The sequence below is a fragment of the Mytilus californianus genome, unplaced genomic scaffold, assembly GCF_021869535.1.
Source record: "Mytilus californianus isolate M0D057914Y unplaced genomic scaffold, xbMytCali1.0.p SCAF_17, whole genome shotgun sequence".
NCBI lineage: Eukaryota > Metazoa > Mollusca > Bivalvia > Mytilida > Mytilidae > Mytilus > Mytilus californianus.
In genome coordinates this window covers 8,320,432-8,341,350 of record NW_026262659.1, presented here as the reverse complement: position 1 = coordinate 8,341,350, position 20,919 = coordinate 8,320,432, and the positions used below count along the sequence as shown (strand labels likewise).

The 20,919-nt window shown below is 33.2% G+C and overlaps 1 protein-coding gene across 27 annotated transcripts in view; it reads left to right on the top strand.

Moving 5' to 3' along the window:
* LOC127726333 (vascular endothelial growth factor receptor 1-like) overlaps positions 1-20,919 on the top strand; it is a 255,073-nt gene that overhangs the window by 214,236 nt on the left and 19,918 nt on the right. For 7 of the 27 annotated variants that reach the window (XM_052233690.1, XM_052233686.1, XM_052233676.1 and 4 more), the window contains 7 exons: positions 2,889-3,075; positions 9,881-10,043; positions 10,991-11,112; positions 15,152-15,487; positions 16,166-16,349; positions 19,397-19,539; positions 20,260-20,458. The exons of 14 other annotated variants lie outside the window; for them this stretch is intronic. In XM_052233690.1, the coding sequence (XP_052089650.1) occupies positions 2,889-3,075; positions 9,881-10,043; positions 10,991-11,112; positions 15,152-15,487; positions 16,166-16,349; positions 19,397-19,539; positions 20,260-20,458 (1,334 nt within the window). The remainder of the gene's footprint in view (positions 1-2,888; positions 3,076-9,880; positions 10,044-10,990; positions 11,113-15,151; positions 15,488-16,165; positions 16,350-19,396; positions 19,540-20,259; positions 20,459-20,919) is intronic. 6 more of the 27 variants (XM_052233679.1, XM_052233681.1, XM_052233677.1 and 3 more) reach the window with 6 other exon arrangements.

The window sequence follows — 20,919 nt, the reverse complement described above, 5'->3', positions numbered from 1 at the left end:
TTATTTTACATTGAGTTTTACTTATTTTCCAGTTATTTGACTTATTGATAAACTTTCATCAAGTTCAGTTGATTATATTCTTTATGTATAACACAAGGATATTGCTGATTAACTCGGTCAGAAATTAGAGAAACCACAAAAAAAGACAGAAAGTCTGCCGATTAATAGTTAGTAAAAACAACCTGAAATTGTGTACTCTCAAATGTTTTTGTAGTCAACTATTTAATGAAAGCACGGATAATCTTTGATAATCATGTCTCACAGATTTCTCACTTTTATCTTCTAATAAAACTGTTATGTAATTGTATGTAACTGTATTTTTTATAAGGTGTGTGTTTTATCGTGTTTATGTAGAGTGATCAAATGATATTGAAATTACAAAAAGATATTTTGACATCATCGCTATCTTGGGATTTTGCCAGTCCTTCAATAAAATTAGCAAAATCATTTTAAACATGTAATGGATTATACGAAAAATACTTAATATTCTTTTATTAATTGGAAACCTCCATCAAGCTGGCCATTAGCATTTCCCTTAAGACATGACCAATTTTTTATCAGTAGACAATACATACAATAGGACTTTTATAAACTGCATTCATGATAAACTACTAATGTTGATGTAAAATTTGATAAGAAAGATTCAAAATATTCACATTAATCAAGGGAGGAAACCAGGTCTGTATAATTAGTAGTTGGGGGTTTGTTAATGACCGATTTCCTGTTCAGATAACTTTCCCTTCCCATTAAGATGTTTGAAGTTTGTTACATGATCTCAATTTTATAGTTGACACTAGTTTAGGCCAAGCAAAACAGTCGTCTTACTACTTTGTTATTAATCAAAGTTAAGCTAAAGATACAAAGTTATTACATACAATTACTATAAGGGGCAACCCTTATTCTTATTTACAACAAATCTGAGAGGATAGTCCAAAACATTCCAGAGAATAACAACATATTTAAGTCTGGTTTAAATTTTTAATTGTTTCCAGTCCATTCTTCTTCAGGGCTAACATGTTTGCCTTGTGTGCCTTGGTACTGTTGATTTTGAGATTCAGACATCTTTTAGAGAGTTCTTTATTTCTACATACTGTGGATTCATTATAATTTAGGGATACCAGTGGGTACAGGAGAACCAGGATTTTAAAAGTTCAGCAAAGTACAAATTGTCTATGGCTTGTATATATAAAAATAAGAAGATGTGGTATGATTGCCAATGAGACAACTCTCCACAAGAAACCAAATGACACAGAAATTAACAACTATAGGCCTTCAACAATGAGCAAAGCCCTTACAGACCTTGGCAAATGCCATGAAAGCAGATATCCACAAAATATAATTTTTTCCCATGAAAATTGGTACCTACGGTAATAACTGAATCCACAGTTGTTTGAATCTCACAATTTGTAGGAACTGCAAAGCTGTTTGGAAGTTCTAAATTTCATTTTTATTCTCCTTGAATCTGACCTTCCTTTCAAATCAAATTTATTTGTGAGACTTTCTCTTCAAAGCAAACAAAGTGAAAATTAAAAACCAATTGTTCAGAGAACAATTGAAGGTCTTTCCACCAGTAAGGATCTATTTTGATATGTAAATATTTAAATTTGGTTTTGAATGTCAATTTCAGCGTCAAATGACAGCTTATTGAACGCTAATTCCAAAAATATATGGTTTCTATACAAAAAAATATAAATAAGGGAGATAATGTTTTACTTCCGGTTTAAAAGATGTTACTTTCGGTATTGTTTGATAGTTTAGTTGACACTGATTCCAAAAATATATGGTTCTATATACTTTTACATTAATTTAGTACAAAAAATAGCTACTTCCGGTTTACAAAAGGTCACTTCCAGTTGGCTTTTTCAAGGTCACATTGCTTGCAACCTAATGCAAAAAGTCCCATGTCTTTATCATGTATACATATGAGGTAAAAGCAAAGGTCAAAATCTAGAACGTTAAATTTAACTATGACCTTGAGCTCAATTTCAAGGTAATAAACCAAGGAACTCAAATCAAAAGACTCTAGGTCTTAATTATATATGATAAATGAGTTATATCACCATACGTGTAATTTTAGATATACTAGAGGAGAAAACTCCCATTAAATGTCTCAGTATCCTTTCAACTGAAATTTACATGTTACGACATGTCACAACTAACAATTCTGTAAAAATATTTTGTCGATACCTTATAAGATTTCTGAAAATTAGTGATAAAAAGCTAAAATCAAAATTTTGAACATGACCTTGACCTTTGACCCTGACCTCATTTTCATTTTTTTGGACCAAGGACCTCAAATCAAAAGACCCTAGGCCTCTATCACTTATGCTTTTCCAGTAAAAAATACATTTCACTTATATCAAATACAAAAGGGGAAATAACTCTCATATGGAATCTCTATACGGCTTCGGTCAAAATAAAACAGAACACCCTTAGGATACGACGAGCAATTTGGAAAAATAAATTTGTTGTTTTCTTATACGGTTGCAAAGCCTTAGAGATAACAAGAAAAACAGTGTTCGGGGAGATAACTCTTATATGGGAAAGTATTCGGTTAAGCAGTGTCAGTTTCAAAAGCGTATAAACTGTTCGATATCATATTCCAAATATCTAAGCGACATCTTGCGAAACAAAAAAACAGCGAAGGAAAAAAATTAGGCGGAAGAAAAAAAATAAAAAAAATAATAATAATCAGAAGAAAACCAATAGGTCTTTCCACGGAAAAGTGGAAAGACCTAATAAACCACTCACCAAAATTGCCCCTTTTTGGTATAAATCTCTGCTTATTCATCAGATCTGATCATGATAATGATTTCAAAACAAGACCTTTTCCTGACAAATCTAAAATTAGTTTTGAAGTATAATAAATGTTTGATTCCATATTTCAGAGATCAGATCGAGTACATTATACAGATCCACTGCGAGAAGTTTCCTCAGGAACTTATGACTTTGATGTTCTGTACAGCAACCTGACTGTGATAAATGCTAAAAAGAGTGACGAAGGAGTATATATGTGTAAAGTGATGACACATGACGGAAAATCAAATAATGTTAGCACTGTTATAAATGTAATTGGTAGGTGTTTTACTTTTTCATTAAATTCAACTAAATTTTCTTATCTCATTTTTCAAATTTTCTTGAAATATTTTGTGTTGAAATTAGAATACCGTTTTTAGTCGTGTATAATACACACTTTTTTACACAAAAATGAAGTTGGTAGAAGAGGTGGATATTATACAGAATTATAGATGGTTTTTTTAATTTTTTTTTAAATTTTTTTTTTTTTCTTTGTTATTGTATATATTCAAGATGTTTTTTATTTTATTTATTTACTTGTAATTTTTTTAATGACGTTTTTTCCTTCATTATTGAATATTCAAAGTACTGGTGTGACATCCTGCATAGATGTTCTTAGTATGAAATTAAGGATTAAGTATGGGTGTGTAGCAATTGAATATTCAAGTCAACTTTTGACAGGTGTTCAATATAATAACCTCGTGCAGTGCTCTAAATCAACATCATCAATGAAAAGAAAATATCAGATTAAAGAGTTATTAAATTTGAATAACTGCTAATCAATTTAGCATCTGGCACAAATACAAAATTTCAATCCTGGTATCTATGATGAGTTTTTTTACAACCACTGGGTCGATGCCACTGCTGGTGGAGTTTTTATTCCCCGAGGGTATCACCAGCCCAGTAGTTAGCACTTCTGTGTTGACATGAATTATCATTGATATGGTCATAATTATAAATTAATTGTTTTTAAAACTTTAAGTTTTGAAATACTAAGGCTTTTCTACCTCAGGAATAGATTACCTTAGTTGTATTTGGCAAAACTTATAGGAATTTTTGGTCCTCAATACTCTTCAACTGCATACTTTATTTGGCCTTTTTAACCTTTTTCGATTCGAGCGTCACTGGTGAGTCTTTTGTAGACGAAACGCGCGTCTGGCGCAAATGCAAAATTTCAATCCTGGTGTGTTTATTTAGAAAATATTTGAGGTCTAATTTCTGTTGTTCCCTAACATTCCAATTATTTCTTTTATAATATTGAACAGTGCATCAGCTTGGACAAGCTCAGACAAACTTTGGTTTCAACAGGGATATTTGATTAATAACTTTACTTTTATAGAATTAATAACTGTTAATTACATGATGAAAGCTCTACTATTTTATTGTTAATGACTATGAAATTATTTGATTAAACAATTTGATTGAACTATCAATCTTTTATCTATCAATAGACTTAAATGAAGATTAAATACATTATTTAATTGTTCCCTATTTAAGGATTTTTGCAGTGAACTAGACTTTTAAAATTTTTTTTTTACTTTTTATTTTTGAAATTGTGTATTATACACAACTGTGACTATACATGGCTAAATACGATATATTGATTTATCCATCAAAATGCTGCGTTATTGACTGCCTGCCTGTAAAAACTCAATCAAAGATACCATGCTTTTAAATTATATACATTAGAAACACATGACAAGCAGCCAATGTTCCATGGCATATTTACATGAAAAATATGTTAAAGCTTTTAAACCATGAAAATTTACTTTATCTTATTGTCAAAGAGGGAGACTTATTTAAATATTGTGAAGAATTTTGAAAACACCTCACACTACTGTAAATTCAGAAATTATTGTGTGCATTTATTGTTGCGAATTTTGAAGAATGGTACTAAAATGTGAGATAAAGTATTGTGATTCCAGGAAAATCTGCATACAGTTATATGGATCTGATATCTGAATGCAAGTTTTTATACGACTGCAAAAAAATTTGCGGTCGTATATTGGTATCATGTCGTCGTCAGCGTCGTCCGAAGACATTTGGTTTCCGGACATTTACTTTAGTAAATGTAAATAGAAATCTATGAAATTTAAACACAAGGTTTATAACCATAAAAGGAAGGTTGGGATTGATTTTGGGGGTTATAGTCCTAACAGTTTATGAATAAGGGGCCAAAAAGGGGCCCAAATAAGCATTTTCCAGACAATAACTTGTGGAACGGTGTATGGATCTCTCTGAAATTATACCACAAGTTTCCATACCACAAAGGGATTGTTAGGATTGGCTTTAGAGGGTTATGGCTCAAACCGTTTAGGAATTAGCAGCAAAAAAGGTGGAAAAACCAGGGTTTCCTGGGAATGGACAATTAAAAATAAGTACAATGTTATGTTTGGATTACCTCCCTTACACTGCTTTTCAATTATGTATAAAGAAATGTTGTATTATCTCGAGGTGACCATATCTTGAGGGAAAGAATTTTTTTTATGCGCCCGCCATAGCGGAGGGGGCATTAAGTTTTACCTTTGTCCATCTGTACGTCCGTCTGTCCGTCCGTCTGTACGTTCTTCTGTCCGTCCGACCGTCAATACGTCCCAAAGTTGGTTTCCTTTCTCTAACTTTAGTTTGCCTCAACCAAATGTTATGAAACGTATACACAATGCTTATTACCACTAAATACAGATCAAGTTTGAATTTTGGTGGCGTCACTTTTACCGTTCTAGAGTAATGCTCCTTTACAAATGGAAAAATTGCTAAATTTTTCATTTCCGTTCTCTAACTTAAGTTTGCCTCTACCAAATGTTATGAAACTTATACACAATGCTTATTACCACAATATACAGATCAAGTTGAATTTTGGTGCTGTCACTTTTACTGTTCTAGAGTTATGCCCTTTACAAATGGAAAAATTGTTAAATTTTTCTTTTTTTTATTTCTAAATATCAAGTCATTTTTAAAATTGGAGTTATCTTCCTTTGTCAATGATTATAGTTGAATCAACTACAATCAATGCTTTATACAATGCAATGTTTAATTTTGCCTTCCACTGATAAAACACAGATCAAGTTGAATTTGGGTAGTGTCACGTTAACCATTATTGAGTTATGCCCCTTTATAAATCGAAAGGTTGCAAAATTTTTAGTTTCCATTCTGTAACTTAAGTTTGCCCCAACCAAACATTATGAAACCTATACACAATATTGATTACCTCAAAACTAAGATAATGTACAATTTTTTTGTTTCCGTTCTCTAACTTTAGTTTGCCTCAACCAAATGTTATGAAACTAATACACAATGCTTATTACTACATAATACAGATTAAGTACGAAATTTGGTGGCGTCCCTTTATAAACATAAAAATTGCTGAATTTTTCGTTTCCGTTCTCTTACTTTAGTTTGTCTCAACCAAATGTTATAAAACTTCTAGAGTTATGCGTGTTTACAAATAGAAAAATTGCTGAATTTTTAGTTTCTGTTCTCTACTTAAGTTAGCCTCAACCAAATGTTATGAGACTTACACACAATGCTTATTACCACAAAACTCAGATCAAGTTCAAACTTGGGTAGTGTCACTTTTACTGTTCTTCAGTTATGTCCCTTTATAACTATATGATATGCAAGCAGGGGCATCACATGTGTCCACAGTCCACAATCCACATTTATTTTGGAAAAATATAATTTTTTCTCATTTCAGAATATTTTTTTTTTTGGGGGGGGGGATGTCAATTCGCAACAGCATAGTGTATTGCACAAAAGCAAAAAATTGAATATAAAATCAAATCATATAACCAATTCTAAGTTCTTTGACTACAGTTATTCTGTGTCAAAAACCTATTATGTGTCAAATATTTAATTACAATCCAATTTCAGACCTGTATCAAGCGCGAATATTGTGTCCATTTTTGCCCCAACTGTTCAGGGTTGGATCTCTGTGGTCGTATCCAGCTGCGCTCGGCAATTTTGCGAAGCAATTTGATATTATTGCGATACTTATTCAGTCGCATAAATAAAAACTTTGCAATAATTTCTGAATTTACAGTATTAAGAATTAGTGCTCATAAATTAGCTATTCAGTAGAATCTTTATAAAAGATTCACAAGGATAAAAATTCAATTAAAGATGAAATTGGTTTTCTTTGTGATGTCCAGTATTCAAACAACAACGACAAGTTATGTTACACTCTGCTGTAGAAATATGTATTAATTTCAAACATATAGATACAGAAAATGTTCTTTTTCTATTTGAAATTTTAGGTATCATGCTTTGGCTTTTTTTTTCTAATGTTATACCTTTTCACCACTTTCTCCTGAATTATTTTACATTTTGTTAACCAGGAGCCTTTTATAGCTTACTTAACGGTATGGGTTTTGTTCATTGTTGAAAGCTGTACAGTAGCCTTAGTTTATTTCCTTGTCCAATGGTATGTGGTTATATTTTTTTCATTGGCAACCATACTGCATCTCCTGAATTTTACATGGCAAGTAGATATAAAATTACAGGTCATTCTATTGCCTTCAATAATGAGCAAAACCTGTACTCTATAGTAAGCTATAAAAGGCCACAATATGACAAAATGTGAAATTATTCAAAAGAGAAAACCAATGGCCTGATTTATTCTACAACAATGTACCAAAAACAAATTTGGCAGACAAAAACCGAAGACAACCACTGGGTTGCATCTTCCTGGTATGGGACAGGCACATAAAGAATGTGACGGGGTTAAAAGTGTTTGCAAGATCTCAACCTTCCATAGCCTAAGATAGTGGTGTAACAACACAACATATTAAAGAACAAGCTGTAAAATAAATCGGAAAGGTCTTGACTCGTTAGATCAGTACTCAGCACTAAAACAAATACTGTAAATTCAGAAATTATTGCATGCATTTATTATTGTGATTTTTGAAGACTGAACAAAAATGAGAGATTAATTTTTCTATTTCTGGAAAAGCTTCCTACAGATATATGTATTAGATATCAGGATGTGAGTTATTATTGTGATACTCACTCAGTCGCATTATTCACATTAATAAAAATCTCACAATAATTTCTGAATTTACAGTAACAAAAGGCAAAGTACTGATCTAATAGAACTCACAGTTACTGAAAGCTGGTTCAGCCCAATTTCAAATAATAAATAAACCATGTTTTCCAAGACTAAAATGTCAATCAATACACCTCCAACAGATATAGTGTAACATCTTCATGACATAAGCATTCTGGGAAACAGCAGGATCATGTGCAATGCCAAAATATAAATATCAACAGAATGTAGGACCATAATTGTTTATACCTTGATAATTTAATTTTGGATGTAACACATCTTCTGACGTCATAGAATAATTTTGTCATGTGACCGTGACATCATGATTTACTCTTTTTTAGAATTCACGGGTTATTCAGTGTGCACCACATTTTTGATGTTATTTCTTCATAGACAGAAAAAATATTACAGTCATTCCTTAAATAACAATAACACATGTTTAGTTATGTATGAAACTATCAAAAATGAAATAACTGTTAGTACAGATAAAGACAACATTCAAGTGTCCTACTACAATTGTAAATTGATAACTTTTAGAAATAAGTTTTTTCAAAGGAACAGTAAGTTGATATTGTAATGTTCCGGGGTTTTGGAGTCAGGATTCCCATCGTTACTTATGTAGGCCTCTGGTGAAGGAATTAATAATAAAAATCAAAATGGAAGTTCATAAATTGTATTATTTTCTTCTTCAGTAATAATTGCAATACAACAAATACAGTGGTTCATGAAATATAAAACATGAATTAAAATGCATTAATATATAATAAGTAATACAGGAAGGTGTATTACTTGCAACAAGTTTAATAAAACAATCCTTCTAGCGCTCAATACAAGAAAATCTACTTGGGACACTGCATTCTAATACTCTGCATACTTGGTGCAGGAAAATCTACTTAGGACACTGCATTCTAATACTCAGCATACTTGATGCAGGAAAATCTACTTTGGACACTGCATTCTAATACTCTGCATACTTGGTGCAGGAATATCTGCCTGGTGCACTGCATTCAAATACTCTGCATACTCTGTGCATGGTTGGCGATTTACCTGAGCAAACAGTATGTCAGCATTTTGATATGAGGACTTGGTTAATTATCAAGTCTATTAAAAATAATCACCAAGTTCTCTTACTTGGTACAGCAAACATATATAGTTTGAGATATACTGCTAAAGGCTTGGAGGGTCTGGGAGAGAATCTCACAGTTGGAACATGCGTTTCCCATTTTATTCAAAAGCGTCCTTTACTGGTGATGTAATACATAAGTAATTTATAAACAAGAACAGGAAAATGTAACGCTACATTTGGCGCGTTACAATGAAATTAAATGTAAACAAATACAAAATGAACAATTACACTCATAAATAAAGTCGATACGTAGATTAAATAAAGTAATTTAATAATTATAGGTCTAGTTAAGCTATTTCTTCTGTAAAATACAGAACAGAATGCAACAACGAACATCTGCTAATATCAAGTGTGGAACAGAGACCACAGTGACAATATAAACACATCTATCTTATTAACACAAGTTAATACCACAGTAACAATATAAGCTTTCAAATCACTAGGGCGTAACAATATGGATCCCATCTTACCTTACAAGTTCTGTAAAGAACATCAAATTTAGAATGTAATGTCCCATTTAATATTAGATTTCAACAGGTACAGTCAAATTTCCAAACCAAATTTTTGTATCTGTGAAAGGATTAACTAATGTTCAAAGTACTGTAAATTCAGAATTTATTATGTGCATTTATCGTTGCTATTTTTGAAGAATGGACAAAAATGTGAGATTAAAATATTGCAATTTCAGAAAAATCTGCATACAGATATATGTATAAGATATCAGAATGCAAGTTCTTATTATTGCGATACCCACCCAGTCGCATTATTCACATTAATAAAAACCTAACCATAAATTCTGAATTTACAATAATATGTGTTAAGGAAATTTCGGACTAAATAATTGTCCAGCTATATACAGGTAATATTTTCTTTGAAATCCTATTTATAAGTAATTTAAACACTTTTTTCTTTCACAGCTTCAGATTTCATTTCATTAGTACCTGCCTCATTAAAAGTGTACGGAGTAGAAGGTCAACAGGTGACCTTGAGTGCGAAATTTACCGGATATCCTATCCCTAATATTACATGGTGGCATGAGAATAAACAGCTTCAGACTTTGGAAGGAGACGTGGATGTTACGTATGTCAAATAGATATAATAATGCATAGTTTTTTTCATGCCCCGACTACAATGTTAGGGGGCAAAGTGTGTTCCTGTCTTTTCATCTGTCTGTCCTGCCATTATTCTGTTTAGTTTCAGGTTAAAGCTATGATTTAAGGTAGTTTTTATCACATCAACTTGAAACCTTAGTTGACAATTTCATTATGATTTAACCTTTAAAGACATACATGTATGCAAATGTAGAGTTTTGACCCAGATTGTGGGGTTCACTGGACACACACATATACTTGTTAAAAGCTCAACTGGCTAAAGGTAGACATAGGCAGTTATGAGAACCATATTCAATATTAGTAACTAATGGACAGTGGTTTATGATCCCCTTCCAAGATAAGATTGGATAATTCAAATGACTTCCCCCCTCCCTTCCCCCCTTTTCCTAGCATACATGCAAATACATTCTGTCTAACCAGCTATTCTTTCTTCAACTTTATATGGAAAGAAATTACCTTTACCTTAAATGCAAATGAAAAATGTGATTAGACTTCTTGAATTTAGTTTACTTAAGAATGGAGAAAATTTTATTGATTTTTATATAATATGCTTTTGAAAACTCAGCATAGCAGTTATATATGACAGTCTTTACAAAAAGAAGTATTTATCTTTGAGAAAGTGCACTTTGAAATATTTTTCCCCAAAATAACTACTCTACTATGGCTAATTGGAGACAATCTTAACCTGAATCATTTCAAGGGAGATAATTTTCCTAGATTTAAAGGAATGCTGTTGTTTTCCAAGGGACATTACTTGAAATCAGATAGAGTTAACATTATTCATAGATTGATAGATGATCATGAGTGATACAGGCTCCTTATAGCTTCTAGTATGATTTTCTTCATGAATTTTAAAAATAATGATGACACAGTGTATCTATGTAGTATGTATAAATCATATTCAAACATTTTCAGAACTACCAAGATAGCAACAGCTTACACTATAAGGAAAGTAACAAGACAGATGTCCGGTACATACACAGTTAAAGCTCAAAATGCCCTTGTATCATCCAAAGATATTGAACTGATTGTTAAATGTAAGTGATCATTTGTATAATAAAAATAAGAGGATGTGGTATAATTGCCAATGAGACAACTCTCCACCAGAGACCAAATGTCACATTTGTAGTTCTCTTTTGACCATCTAGGTTTAAGCTGCATAGTTTAAACCTATTGTATCCCCTGCACAAAGATAGTGGTCAAAGCGAAACTTACATATGCAGTTTCCAGCATTAACAATGATTAATGTTTGTGATTAGGTTACAGAGAAGATACATATATCTGTGTAACAGTGAATTAAAGCTTTAAGTGTAAACAAACTTGTTTTGTATAGTTTGTTCTTGTGTTGTTCCATTGCACCATTGTCCCAGGTTAGGGGGAGGGTTTGGCGCCAGCAAACTAGTTTAACCGCGCCACATTCTGTATGTGCCTGTCCCAAGTCAGGAGCATGTAATTCAGTGGTTGTCGTTTGTTGCTGTATATCATATTTGTTTTTCATTCATTATTTTGAACATAAATCAGGCCGTTTGTTTTCTTGTTTGAATTGTTTTACATTTGTTTTTTTGGGGCCTTTTATAGCTGACTGTGCAGTATGGGTTTTGCTCATTGTTGAAGGCTTACGGTGACCTATAGTTGTTAACTTCTATGTTGTTTGGTCTTTGGTGGAGAGTTGTCTCATTGGCAATTATACCACATCTTCTTATTTTTAGCTCAACTGGCCCGAAGGGCCAAGTGAGCTTTTCTCATCACTTGGCGTCCGGCGTCGTCCGTCGTCGTCCCTCGTTGGCGTTAACTTTTTACATTTTGAACTTCTTCTAGAGAACCACTAAATGGAATGAAACCAAACATGGCATGAATGTTCCTTATGAGGTGCTGACCAAGTGTTGTTACTTTGTAGCGGATCCATCATCCAAGATGGCCACCAGCGGGGGACTTAGTTTAACATAGGACCCTATGGGAAATACATACAAATGTCTTCTTTTAGAGAACCACTGAATGGAATGAAACCAAACATGGCATGAATGTTTCTTATGAGGTGCTGACCGAGTGTTGTAACTTTGAAGCCGATCCATAATCCAAGATGGCTGCAAGCGGGGGACTTAGTTTAACATAGGACCCTATGGGAAATACATACAAATGTCTTCTTTTAGAGAACCACTGAATGGAATGAAACTAAACATGGTATGAATGTTCCTTATGAGGTGCTGACCTAGTGTTGTTACTTTGAAGCCGATCCATAATCCAAGATGGATGCCAGCGGGAGACTTAGTTTAACATGGGACCCTATGGGAAATACATACAAATGTCTTCTTTTAGAGAACCACTGAATGGAATGAAACCAAACATGGCATGAATGTTCCTTATGAGGTGCTGACCAAGTGTTGTTACTATGAAGCTGATCCATAATCCAAGATGGCTGCCAGCAGGGGACTTAGTTTAACATTGGACCCTATGGGAAGTACATACAAATGTCTTCTTTTAGAGAACCACTGAATGGAATGAAACCAAACATGGCATGAATGTTTCTTATGAGGTGCTGACCGAGTGTTGTTACTTTGAAGCCGATCCATAATCCAAGATGGCCGCCTGCAGGGGACTTAGTTTAACATGGGACCCTATGAGAAATACATACAAATGTCTTCTTTTAGAGAACCACTGAATGGAATGAAACCAAACATGGCATGAATGTTCCTTATGAGGTGCTGACCGAGTGTTTTTACTTTGAAGCCGATCCATAAACCAAGATGGCCGCCAGCGGGGACTTAGTTTAACATGGGACCCTATGGGAAATACATACAAACGTCTTCTTTTAGAGAACCACTGAATGGATTGAAACTAAACATGGCAAGAATGTTCCTTATGAGGTGCTGACCAAGTTTTGTTACTTTGAAGCTGATCCATCATCCAAGATGGCAGCCAGTGGGGGACTTAGTTTAACATAGGACCCTATGGGAAATACATACAAATGTCTTCTTTTAGAGAACCACTGAATGCAATGAAACCAAACATGGCATGAATGTTCCTTATGAGGTGCTGACCAAGTGTTGCTACTATGAAGCCGATCCATAATCTAAGATGGCTGCCAGCGGAGGACTTAGTTTAACATAGAACCCTATGAGAAATACGTACAAATGTTTTCTTTTAGAGAACCATTGAATAGAATGAAACCAAACATGGCATGCATGTTCCTTATGAGGTGCTGACCAAGTGTTGTTACTTTGAAGCTGATCCTTCATCCATGATGGCTGCCAGATGGGGACAATGTTTAACAAAGGACCCTATGGACAATACATACAAATGTCTTCTTTTAGAGAACCACATACTGAATGGATTGAAACCAAACATGGCATGAATGTTCCTTATGAGGTGCTGACTAAGTTTTGTTACTTTGAAGCTGATCCGTCATCCATGATGGCCGCCAATGGGGGGACTTCCTTTAACATAAGACCCTATGGGAAATACATACAAATGCTTCTTCTAGAGGAGCACTGAATGGAATGAAACCAAAACATGGCATAAATGTTTCTTATGAGGTGCTGATTAAGTGTTGCTACTTTGTTGCCGTTTTACTGTTCAAGATGGCCACCAGGATTTTTTATTAAATTACAGGACCAATATTAAACCAAATTTGGCCTCACTCATTATTAGGGTATCTGTTATGATTTTAATCTATTTTTACATGATTTCCAATACCAAAGTATAATCAGGTGAGCGACACAGGCTCTTGAGAGCCTCTAGTTATAATTATTTTCACAGATACATTTTTCAGCATTTAGCCCTTTCTTGCCAACTTTCGGTTACTTATTCTGGAGATTTTTCTTTCATTGTTAATGAATTCATATCAGAAAATATACAAGTTTGACAAACTGGGGACAATTTATATTTGGTTAAATAAAGTTAAAATTGGTTGGTTGACAATGTAACAGCCAGTTTACACCCATAATTCTTATTCTTAATGTGAACTAGTGCAATATGATATATTTTTGCACACTAAAGGAGTAGGCCCAGTAAGACCCCTTTTTGGCCCCAAAATATAGCAGTTTTACAAAATTGTTAAAATGTAAATTTTTAGCTATTTATTGGAAAGACGAATAATTCTGTTACATAAATATGGGCTGTTTTTTACAATACAATGCACACGTATCGGGTACTAGCATCATTAATTCATGCTAAATTACTGAAATCTTCGAAATTTTAGCATTTTGGTTAATTTGTAGACGGTTTTCGTCTGAAATGGAAGTGGCCGCATTTGTGTTCATTCTTAATATTTAAATGTAAGTTGTATTTGATGATAATACATAACATATATAAAGGTTGAGAATGAACACGGATGCGGCCACTTTCATTTTTGACAAAAACCATCTGAAAAGTGACATATTATGGCATAGTTGATAGATTTTTCATATTTAAGCTTAAATTTGAGCGTCTTTAATGACTAAATCAGTTCAAATCTTTCACATAAACTGATTGAATCGACTGAAGTAGACACTTAAGTGTTTAAAAAGTGTCCAAAATCTTTCATCAGATGAACTTGAATTATGAGGCCAAAATCGGCCCTTACCGGACCTACTCCTTTGGTAATATTCCGTACGAAATAAGTTTTTGCCATACAATAAAAAAATTATTTAATAAAAAGTATGCTATATTTATTGTGTGTACAATGTAAAAAATTTTAAAAGCTAAGAAGATGTAAAAATGAAGTGCTTATAAACCAAAAGGTCTTTATAGAACATGCAAAACTATCAAAATTGAATTTTGCCGGAGGAGCATTTTTACAATTGCAAGATTGTATGTATATTTATTGCATGTATTTACCTGGCCACTCAGATAGTATTGCACAGGAAGACTCCACTGACGCTTGGACAGTGACTCCATTGGCTCTTGGACAGTGACTCCACTGACGCTTGGACAGTGACTCCACTGACGCTTGGACAGTGACTCCACAGACGCTAAATATGTCATTTGATTGATGCCAAGACCAAGCACTGGTTACCTTTGGGAACGGATAGTCCACCAGCAGCAGCAGTGGTAGTATAACAAACAAATTCTATTTATTACAATATGTTTATTTGACAGATAAACCTTTAGTACAGATAAAATCGACTAAACCAGGAGATTACTACATACTCAACAGACTCTATACCATAACATGTAATACACAATCAATACCCTCGGTTGACTTCGGTGATATATGGATGGAATTCTCACCGTGTGGCATAAATCTGTGTAATGACAAGACAAGACAACAATGGAAAAAACTGTCAGATACTAATCTTAAGGTGGAGTATGAGGCTCAGGAAGGGAGTAGTTTCCAATTAATGTTGTTTGCTTCTCAGACTGGAGTGTTTAGGTGCAAAGCTAAGAATGAAGTTGGAAATACAACATCTGCAAAGGAAATAATAAAGATAAGTGGTGAGTTTATGACATAAGGCGATCATTCTTACCATGATTTAGTTGTAATCGGTATGATTCTCAATTTATATTTGAAATACTAAAAGGTTATGAAGAAAATACTCATCAAGTAAACATCATATTGGAAGGGAAAACAAATATAAAAAGGAAGAGTTCAAAAATAGAAAATCACATCGTCTTATAGGGATTATATACCAATACAATTCTTTTTAAATGTTTATTTCAAAATTTGTTCACAGATATTTATATATTAAAACCTTGTTTTCCTGCCTTCCTACAATAGTTAGGGGATATTTTGTTTTCCAGTCAGTGCAAGTGTACATCTATTCCTCTGTCCTATATTAGGTTAAAGTTTTAGTTTAAGGTAGTTAACGATGAAGTTAGGGTCACAACAACTTGAACCTCAGTATGTTTGTTCATTATGATGTTAATTTTATAAAATACATACCAAATTAGGATTTTGACCTGGATTTTATGGTTCACTGAACAATTAAATTGAATATGTGAGCAGGGCATGGTGATACATTGATTCATATTATTTCGTTAATTAATGCCTTATTATGTATGACATTGAATTGGTTTATATAAGATATATTTCATTTCAAATCCATATATTTTGTAGGATAAAACATAATGAACAGGTGAACTGATGTAAATTAAAACCAATTTATTTTATAGAAATGGAGGAAGGTTTGTTCTTACATGTGTCCTATGTTACACCAATAGAGGAAGACAAAATTACAATTACCTGCTACGCCACCTTGTGGGAGTACAATATAGTAAATATATTGTACCGGGAAGATGGATCAGATACACTGCAACCAATAGAAAATGGGAACAGGACCACTATTACTATAGGGAGGTAAACAGAATTGATAACTAGATTTGCAATTGCAAGCAATAGCGGATGTCACCCTTCCCCTCCATTGCCTCTAAGCGGCAGCCATTTTGAAAATTTTAAACAGTGAATGGACATATATGCATGGCTTTACATCTTTCTATAAATTTTCAGAACATTTGGAGCATTTTGAAATTTTTACACATTTTTGCTGTTTCCATGGCAACGGCGGCCATTTTGGAAATTTCCAGAGCCAGAAGTCTCATTTATACTTGCCAGTTAACAATTTTATTAAGTTTCATAAAGTTTGGAGCATTTTGAAATTTTTTACATTTTTGCTGGTTTCCATGGTAACAGAGACCATTTCCAAAATTTTAATGACAGATGCCACATTGGTACATTGGAGGGAACATACCATCAAGGTTTCAATGGATTTGACCTACCATTTTAAGAGAGGAAATGCTACATTAAGGTGTTTGGATCATTTTGACCTGTTTTGCATTGTTTCCATGGTAACTGCAGACATTTTTGAAATTCCAACGCCAAATTCCACATCTACCAATGTTGTTCATCATGACTGTGAAGTTTCATTAAATTTTGAGCATTTTGATATTTTTGAAATTTTTGGTGTAGTTTCCATGGCAACAAAGTAGTTCCAGTGATTGCCAAAATCATCCAAAACCAGTATATAGTGGGCACCTACATTGTATTAAAATATCATGATTCTAAGTTTATGCATATCCAAATAATCCACCAAACTCAAAAAAATTTATTTTTGCACCTTTCTTTGGTTTCCATGGTAACGTTGGCCATTTAAAAAATTCCAATGGTGTCGTGCATAACTAGAGTTGGTGGTCCTCATTTTGGTACCCATTCAATACAATTGGTCCATTAATCGATGAGAAAACTGGCGGACAAAAAAAGGTGGAATAATAATAATAATAACTAGATTTGCAATTGCAAGCAATAGCGGATGGCACCCTTCCCCCATTGCCAGGTGAGTGGCAGTCATTTAGAAAATTCCAAAGTCAAAGAGTGCATCTACACATGCAAATTATCATTTTTGTAAAGTTTCATTAAGTTTGGAGCTTATGAAATTTTTGACATTTTTGCTGTTTCCATGGTTACAACGGCCATTTTGAAAATTCCAACTTCAAAATGCAACTCTGCCCATGCCAGTTACCATTTCTATAAAGTTTCATCCAGTTTGCAGCATTTTGATTTTTTTTTGAAATTTTGGACATTTTTGCTGCATCCATGGTTACAGTGGATAATTCCAAAATTCTAAAAGCAGACATCTTATTGCCACATGTCATGTTATATATCAGTACAGTTTCATTGACTTTGGTGAAATACTTTTTAAGAAAATGCTGATTTTATGCATTTTTCCATAGGGTCAATGTTAAACTTGCCCCCAGTTTCCATGACAACAGCGGCCATTTTGGAGTATCCAAATATCGTCTTGGCATCTTGGCATACTAGGTTACATTTCCATTAAGTTTCATTCAGTTGAGTCTTATAATGAAAGATTTAGCATTTTTCACAATTTAACTGTTTCCATGGTAACGGCAGCCATTTTGAAAATTCCAAGTTCAAAATGCAGCTCAGGCCATGCCAGTTACTATTTTAGTGAAGTTTCGATCAGTTTGGAACACTTTGAATATTTTCAGATTTTTGCTGTTTCCATGGAAACGGCAGCCATCTTGACCATTCCAAAGTCAGATGCACAACTTCACATGTTGATCCACATTATGGTAAAGTTCCATCAACATTGGTCCATTCAATTCTAAGAACTTGCGTGGACAAAATGTGTGGAAGAAGATTAAGGAAAAAAAGAATCGTAGAATAACAATACGTCACCCCAACTCTTGTTGAGGATGCCATAATAAAGAAATGGAGGAAAAGCAATATGTCACCCGACGTTGTCGTACGGGTGACATAATTACCTCACAAGGGGAAACTACAGGAGAAAGAAAAAACTAAAAAAGACAAATTATAAAACATTTCAATCCTGGCAGCATTGTCAATACTATATCATTTGCATGTCATATTGTTTATAAAATACAAAAAACAGGCTAATCAAAAAAAAATTTTTGAATTACTTCATCAGACTCAGAAAATCATCAAGTAATAGAATATTTATCTGTTGCCCACATCTAAGTCAAAGTAAACAGGGGGTTGCAATGTGTCCATGTTTATATATAATGTTTTTCGAGCTGAGGTTAAATTCATACATTAACGGTTCACCCTTCACATTAATATCATAATTTTCACGAAACATTCATGTGACGGATATTTTGATGTATTTTTCATGATCCTAAAATAAGCGAAAATAACACTGTGCACAAATTTCCATGTTTATAGTATAGAATAGAAATAACTTTTCTTGAAAATATGTTATTGCTTAAGTGAAAAAGCAAAAAAATATTGTTCTCTGTGTTTTTATCTGAAATATAATTATTTGTTTTTTGTTAGTAGCCTTTACTCCAAAATTATGTTTTCACTATTCTCTTTCATTTTTTAGCTCAACTGGCCTAAAGGGAAGATCTACTAACAAGTTAAATTTTGACAATTTAGTTAGTAGACTGTCACTCTTTCTAGGAGTGATTGCCCTTAAATGAGGATTTTTTTTTATCCCTCTTTTGTGTTTTGAGCAAAAACTAAAAAAGATAGAGAGAAACTAAACAGACTAAATGATCAGCAATACAAGATCAACAAAACAGAGATTTTTGTCATGAATTCTATTCTTGTCTACAATGTTGGAGAGTGTCCTTTTTGAATATGCACATAGACCAAGGTAAGTGACACAGGCTCTTTAGAGCCTCTAGTTTCGAGTTTCTAAATTGAGGGAGCTAAGTGGCCCATGGAAAAAATAAGGGGAGAGGGCTCAGCAGTCAAAATTAAAAACAAATGTACTTTAAAAGCTAATTTTTGTCCAAAACTGAACTATGTGTTAGTTGTGCTGGCCATTGATATGTTTCTAAATGTTTTGTAAATACAGAAAAATACACAAAAACCTAAGACTGAAATTGGATTTTAGATTTTAATGATGATTTTTCATTTGATTTCAGATCTGCTTTTTCCCTAACAGTTAAGCTGGTTATTCATTCAGTCAAACTATCAGATACTGGTTCCTATGTTTGTCTGGGTATGAAACCCAATAGCAGTAGTCATATAGAACCAGATAGAACAGAAAAAAAGATTACAGTTAGAGGTATTGTATACTTGTATTAATTTGCATTTATATTTAAAACACAATTGGGTGGACACTAAAAGTAAATCTGTCAAAATTACTAGTGTTTTGAATTAGAAATCGGGTACAATACTGTAAATTCAGAAATTATTGTGAAGATTTTATTAATTCGAATAATGCGACTGGGTGAGTACTGTGGATTCATTATTATTCGTTGGATACCAATTTTCGTGGGTTTCGTGGGTATAGGTGAACCACGAATTCAAATGTTCAACGAATAACATATTTTCAATAGGCTTTGTATACAGAGATTGGCAAAACCACGAAATCAAATATCCACGAATATGCAAGTTTTCAGCAATCCACGAAAATTGATACCCACGAAAATAAATGAATCCACAGTATTGCAATAGTAAGAACTCGCATTCTGATAAAATCTGCAAACAAATTTTTCGAAATCGCAATAATTAAACTCACATTTTTGTCCATTCTTGAAAAATCGCAATAATAAATGCATACAATAATTTCTGAATTTACAGTATACAGTCAAACTTGTATTAAGTAGTCACTGATGTGAATTAATAAAAGTGAGGAGATTTGCAATCTTCATAAAAACCTGCTCTTAAAACAGACCTCTGTATTTCAAACACGTTGGATAGATCCAGTTGTCTTATTTGTGGAAATTTGCTATGGAGAAATAGGAATAGTAAAACCAACGATTTCTATATTATTCTTTAACAGGGATTGTAAAACCACATTTAGCTGGAGGATCACATGAGCAAGACACGAGAATTAGTATTAATGAGGGAATATCTTACAAAGTGGCTGATTGTGAGATGGTAGGGATACCAGAACCAACCTACCGATGGTTTAAGGACAACAAGTTAATAGATGATGACAACAATACTTTAGGGATCTACTTTACAGACAACAATAAGAGGTTTGTACTTGTGGATTACATTTTAGGACCATTAAAAGCTTTATGCATTTTATTTTAGTTTTATTCTGGCACTTATGTGCTAAAATAGTTGTTTTTATTCTGCTAGCTTACATGCTCCCCTAGTTTATTTGGAAGTCCTATAATAATATTTTGTACTTTAAAAGTTGACAGCTGCCAGATAGAAATGTTGTAATGTATATTATATAAATGCTTCTATCCAGTATATACATCACGATAATGAGATCTTCATCGGTATTGATTACTGTAAATTTAGAAATTATTGCGAGGTTTTTATTAATGCGAATAATGCGACTGAATGAATATCGCAATAATAAAAACTCGCATTCTGATATCTGATACATATAACTGTATGCAGATTTTCCTGAAATCGCAATAATTAATCTCGCATTTTAGTTCATTCTTCAAAATTCACAATAATAAATGTACGCAATAATTTCTGA